The 6253-nt window shown below is 44.5% G+C and overlaps 1 protein-coding gene across 1 annotated transcript in view; it reads right to left on the reverse strand.

Moving 5' to 3' along the window:
• The window catches only part of ppfia2 (PTPRF interacting protein alpha 2), a 204181-nt gene extending 200861 nt beyond the window's left edge, over positions 1-3320 (reverse strand). Inside the window, exon 1 of the mRNA XM_060903793.1 lies at positions 3072-3320. Within this exon, the coding sequence (XP_060759776.1) occupies positions 3072-3320 (249 nt within the window). The remainder of the gene's footprint in view (positions 1-3071) is intronic.
• Between the last annotated feature and the right edge of the window lie 2933 nt (positions 3321-6253).

Raw genomic sequence — 6253 nt, forward strand, 5'->3', positions numbered from 1 at the left:
CGCACTACAAACTGGAATTAAAATGGATTTTTGGAGGGTTAGCACCATTTGATTTACACAACAGGCCTACAACTTTATAGGTGCACATTGTTTTATTGTGACACAAACAATAATTAAGATGAAAAAACAGAAATCTGAAGTGTGCATAAGTATTCACCCCCTTTCATATGAAACCCCTAAATAAGAGCTGGTCCAACCAGTTCATTTCATAAGTCACATAATTAGTTGATTAAGATCCACCTGTGTGCAATCAAAGTGTCACATGATCTGTCACATGATGTCTGTATAAATCAACCTGTTCTGGAAGGACCCTGATTCTGCAATGCTACTAAGCAAGCAACATGAAAACCAAGGAGCCTCCAAACAGGTCAGAGACAAAGTTATGGAGAAGTATAGATCAGGGTTGGTTTATAAAAAATATCCCAAACTTTGAATATCCCACGGAGCTTCATTAAATCCATTATAGCAAAATGGAAAGAATATAGCACCACTACAAACCTGACAAGAGAAGGCCCCGCCGACCAAAACTCACAGACTGGGCAAGGAGGGCATTAATCAGAGATGCAACAAAGACACCAATGATAACACTGAAGGAGCTGCAAAGATCCACAGCGGAGATGGGAGTATCTGTCCATAGGTCCGCTTTAAGCTGTACACTCCACAGAGTGGGCGGGGCTTTATGGAAGCGTGGCCAGAAAATAGTCATTGCTTAAAAAAATCACGTTTGGAGTTTGCCCAACAGCATGTGGCAGACTCCCCAAACACATGGAAGAAGATTCTCTGGTCAAATGAGACAAAAATTGATCTTTTTGGCCATCATGGGAAACGCCATGTGTGGCGCAAACCCAACACCCTGAGAACACCATTCCTACAGTGATGCATGGTGGTGGCAGCATCATGCTGTGGGGATGTTTTTCATCTGCAGGGACAGGAAAGCTGGTCAGGACTGAAGGAAAGATGGATGGCACTAAATACAGGGCAATTCTGGAGGGAAAACCTGTTTGAGTCAGCCACAGGTTTGAGACTGGAACGAAGGTTCACGTTCCAGCAGGACAATGACCCTAACATACTGCTAAAGCTACACTGGAGTGGTTTAAAGGGAAACATTTAAATGTCTTGGAATGGCCTAATCAAAGCCCAGATCTCAATCCAATTGAGAATCTGTGACATAACTTGAAGATTGCTGTCCACCAACGCAACCCATCTAACTTGAAGGAGTTGGAGCAGTTTTGCCTTGAGGAATGGGCAAAAATCCCAGTGGCTAGATGTGCTAAGCTAATAGAGACATACCCCAAGAGACTTGCAGCTGTAATTGTAGCAAAAGGTGGCTCTACAAAGTATTGACTTTTTTTGGGGGGGAATACTTATGCACACTCCAGATTTCTGTTTTTTCATCTTAATTATTGTTTGTGTCACAATAAAAAAAAAAAAATTTTCACCTTTAAAGTGGTAGGCATGTTGTGTAAATCAAATGGTGCTAACCCTCCAAAAATCCATTTTAATTCCAGTTTGAGGGGTGGCATGGTGGTGTAGTGGTTAGCGCTGTCACCTCACAGCAAGAAGGTCCGGGTTCGAGCCCCGTGGCCGGCGAGGGCCTTTCTGTGCGGAGTTTGCATGTTCTCCCCATGTCCACGTGGGTTTCCTCCGGGTGCTCCGGTTTCCCCCACAGTCCAAAGACATGCAGGTTAGGTTAACTGGTGGCTCTAAATTGACCGTAGGTGTGAATGTGAGTGTGAATGGTTGTCTGTGTCTATGTGTCAGCCCTGTGATGACCTGGCGACTTGTCCAGGGTGTACCCCGCCTTTCGCCCGTAGTCAGCTGGGATAGGCTCCAGCTTGCCTGCGACCCTGTAGAACAGGATAAAGCGGCTACAGATAATGAGATGAGATTCCAGTTTGTAATGCGACCAAACAGGACAAACACGAGGGGGATGAATACTTTTGCAAGGCACTGTATAAGTCTATGTAAAACAAATTTTAAATAAAAACTATATTTTGTTAACTTAATACCATATGCCCATTAATTTTTTATAAATAATCATCTGGATGTCGATAATTGTAGAACGGTGTCGATAACTGTGGACAAAGGTGTCGGTAATTGTGGAACGGTGTCACGTGATCTGATACACAAGTAATTGGGAATCAACTCATTTTTTACCAGTGGAAGTTTGAGTAATTATTCATGCACAATTTATGTATTGAAAGCCTTTTCTACTTTTGCAACGGCCAAAAGATCATTAAGGTGTCGATGATTGTAGTTTACTTTAGTTTCACAATACAATCATAACATTAGCTACACAAACGAATATTAGCTTGATAGCAAATGTGGCGACTGGCTTTAAGCAGCTGAACGATCTCATCTCATCTCATTATCTCTAGCCGCTTTATCCTTCTACAGGGTCGCAGGCAAGCTGGAGCCTATCCCAGCTGACTACGGGCGAAAGGCGGGGTACACCCTGGACAAGTCGCCAGGTCATCACAGGGCTGACACATAGACACAGACAACCATTCACACTCACATTCACACCTACGGTCAATTTAGAGTCACCAGTTAACCTAACCTGCATGTCTTTGGACTGTGGGGGAAACTGGAGCACCTGGAGGAAACCCACGCGGACACGGGGAGAACATGCAAACTCCACACAGAAAGGCCCTTGCCGGCCCCGGGGCTCAAACCCAGGACCTTCTTGCTGTGAGGCGACAGCGCTAACCACTACACCACCGTGCCGCCCCCAGCTGAACGATAAGAATATAAATTTAAATTGTTTATCTATCTTAAGATGGAACTTGGATAGCTATACTACAGAATACAGTAGTTTAGTTAATGTTTGCTAGCTTGCTATGAATTTGGCTAGCAGTATAGTACACAATAAAGATAATTACAGTTATTACATTGTGTATTTAAAACCAGTACTTTATTACCAACACTATGTTGTCATGTGATGAAGTTTCTAATTGATTGACCACATGCTCTTGTTGATCTGAAACGCCTGTGTGTGCATGTGTGTAATTAAGTGTGTGTGTGTGTGTGTGTGTGTGTGTGTGTGTGTGTGTGTGTGTGTGTGTGTGTACCTGTGGCAGTGCAGAGCTGAGTTGGCGCTGGAGTGAGTCCCGGTCATACATGACGTCCTGCAGGTGCTGCTGTGCAAGGGCGAGGCTCTCCTGCGTCTCTCGGAGCGTGTCCAGGAGACGGTCTCTCTCATCCAGCATGTTCACCATCAGCTGCTCAAAGTGCGAATCCGGGTCCGAGGAGCTGCTCTGAGAACCTCGCTGGCTCATGGCTGTGTCCTCGCTGATCGTGGGCATCACCTCGCACATCATCTTCACCTGGAGACCAAACACCAACAGCATTCAGTCCAGATCTTCTCACTGTGTTCACTGTGTGCTTCTTAATTCTTTTACTGAAAGATATTGGTGTTGATGGTAAGTTTGATGGCGTTTGATGAAAAATGTTGCTGTTTGATGAAGAATGTTGGAGAATGGTGGTGTTTGATGAAGAATGTTGGAGAATGGTGGTGTTTGATGGAGAATGTTGGAGAATGGTGGTGTTTGATGGAGAATGTTGGAGAACGGTGGTGTTTGATGGAGAATGTTGGAGAATGGTGGTGTTTGATGGAGAAGGGAGGAGAATGGTGATGTCTGATGGAGAATGGTGGTGTTTGATGGAGAATGTTGGAGAATGGTGGTGTTTGATGGAGAATGTTGGAGAATGGTGGTGTTTGATGGAGAATGGTGGTGTTTGATGGAGAATGGTGGAGAATGGTGGTGTTTGAATGAGAATGGTAGTGTTAGGTGTTAAGAACTTTGATATTAGATGAAGGGTGAATGAATGAGGACTGCCCAGGAATATAGCCAAAAATGGACAAAAATGACAGGAAGATAAATTGTAAACCTTTCTGTCCTACACAAAATGTCTCACTGTAAATATTTACTTAAAATCAAAAAGTATCAAAAAACATTTTCTCAGATGTGAGACATTGCATGCCTCTCTCTCTCTCTCTCTCTCTCTGAACAGGCTGGCAGAGCTCCACAAGGGTCCTCAGCTAGCTGCTAAACGCTAACAATTTGTCCCCAAACTGTTTCGTCTGGACGGCAGCCATCTCTGTCTGTCTCTCCATCTGTCTCCTGCTGCATACACAATTGCTTTATTTCAAACTGGGCTGAAATAGAGCAAGACTTACCAACAGTACTGTATTATGATTATTATCATCATTAAAGCAACACTGTTGTAGCTGATTCACCACACACACACACACACACACACACACACACACACACACACACACACCACGGCAGTGACACTGCTGCACTGAGAATGAACTTCCACCCACATCTTATCTGCTCCTAGGAGCTCTTATAGCAGTCCCTTTTCATTGATGGACAGAGTAGAGGGGTGCCAATACTTCATGCAGCGCAATCAATGAGTAAAGTGACCTATACAGTCGACCTGGTCAATTGGCCAGTTAGTAATAAAGAGTGGGCAGGGTTTCTGTGGAAGCTGTGGGTGGAGACTAATCAGACAGTTAAATCGATTCATTTGATTCATTAAAAGGGACAGTTAGAAAGAGTCGACTCAGTGACCTGAATCACTTCCATCCTCGAGTCTACAGTGACATCACAGCAAACCCTATGTAGTGCACATGTATAGTGAACACGGAGGTGTTTGTGAATTTGGCCCAATGTGATAATAGAGATTTTTTCTGTTGTTGTTTATGTGGATCATGGGTTACAAGTTTTTAGCTCCGCCCCCACACATCTCTGACTGAAGAGGCATGAATGAAAAAACAGTTAAAAACCACTACTAGTGAATCGTCTACAGGGACATAGATACACATGAATGGAGGGATGAAAGGAGAGATGAATGGAGGGAGGCATGAACAGAAGGAGGGATGGATGGAGGGATGAACGGAGGGATGAATGAATGGAGGGAGGAATAAATGGAGGAATGGATCAAGGAATGAATGGAGGGATGAATGGTGGGAGGAATAAATGGACGAAGGGATGAATGGAGATAGAAGGATGAATGGAGGGTAATAGAGGAGGACAGAGTGAAGAATGAAGGGATTAATTAAGAGACAATTGAATGGAAGGAGGGCAGCACGGTGGTGTAGTGGTTAGCGCTGTCGCCTCACAGCAAGAAGGTCCGGGTTCGAGCCCCGGGGCCGGCGAGGGCCTTTCTGTGCGGAGTTTGCATGTTCTCCCCGTGTCCGCGTGGGTTTCCTCCGGGTGCTCCGGTTTCCCCCACAGTCCAAAGACATGCAGGTTAGGTTAACTGGTGACTCTAAATTGACCGTAGGTGTGAATGTGAGTGTGAATGGTTGTCTGTGTCTATGTGTCAGCCCTGTGATGACCTGGCGACTTGTCCAGGGTGAACCCCGCCTTTCGCCCGTAGTCAGCTGGGATAGGCTCCAGCTCGCCTGCGACCCTGTAGAACAGGATAAAGCAGCTACAAATAATGAGATGAGATGAATGGAAGGAAGGATGCATGAAGGGGTGACTGGAGGAATTAAGGGATGGATAAATGGGGGAATAAATGGAGGGATGAATGAATGGAGGGAGGAATAAATGGAGGGATGATCAAGGACTAAATGGAGGGATGAATTGAGGAATGAATGAATGAATTAATGGAAGGAAGGATTGAGGAATGAATGGAGGGATGAATGAATGGAGGGAGGAATAAATGAAGGGATGGATCGAGGAATGAATGGAGTGATGAATAGAAGGATGAATTAATGGTGGGAGGAATAAATGGAGGAATGAATGGAGGGATGAATGAATGGAGGAAGGAATGAATGGACAAAGGAATGGAGGGATGAATGGAGGAATAAATGAATGGAGGAATGAGTAAAGGGAAGAACAGATGAATAAATGGAGGGATAAATGAGATAGAAGGATGGATTAATGAATGGGAAAATGGGATGAATGGAAGACGTACAGAGGGATAAATGAAGGGATGAATACAGGGATGATAAGAGAGATGAATGAATAAAAAGGAGTGTGCCTGTTCAGCTCTGCTATACACCAATAAATTATTCAGACAGAGGGAGAGTCTGGGCTTCCCTTTGCTCACACACACACACACACACACACACACACACTGGATTAGCTTCATCCAACACTGCAGTGTAGGTTTGCTTTCTAGCTTAGCTTTCACACGCTACATTAGCTTTGACACTATGCTAGCTTTCATTTGCTAGATTAGCTTTCACTCTCTCGATTAGCTTTCACTCACTAGATTAGCTTTCACCCTCCCA

The sequence above is a fragment of the Neoarius graeffei genome, chromosome 21, assembly GCF_027579695.1.
Source record: "Neoarius graeffei isolate fNeoGra1 chromosome 21, fNeoGra1.pri, whole genome shotgun sequence".
Taxonomy (NCBI): Eukaryota; Metazoa; Chordata; class Actinopteri; order Siluriformes; family Ariidae; genus Neoarius; species Neoarius graeffei.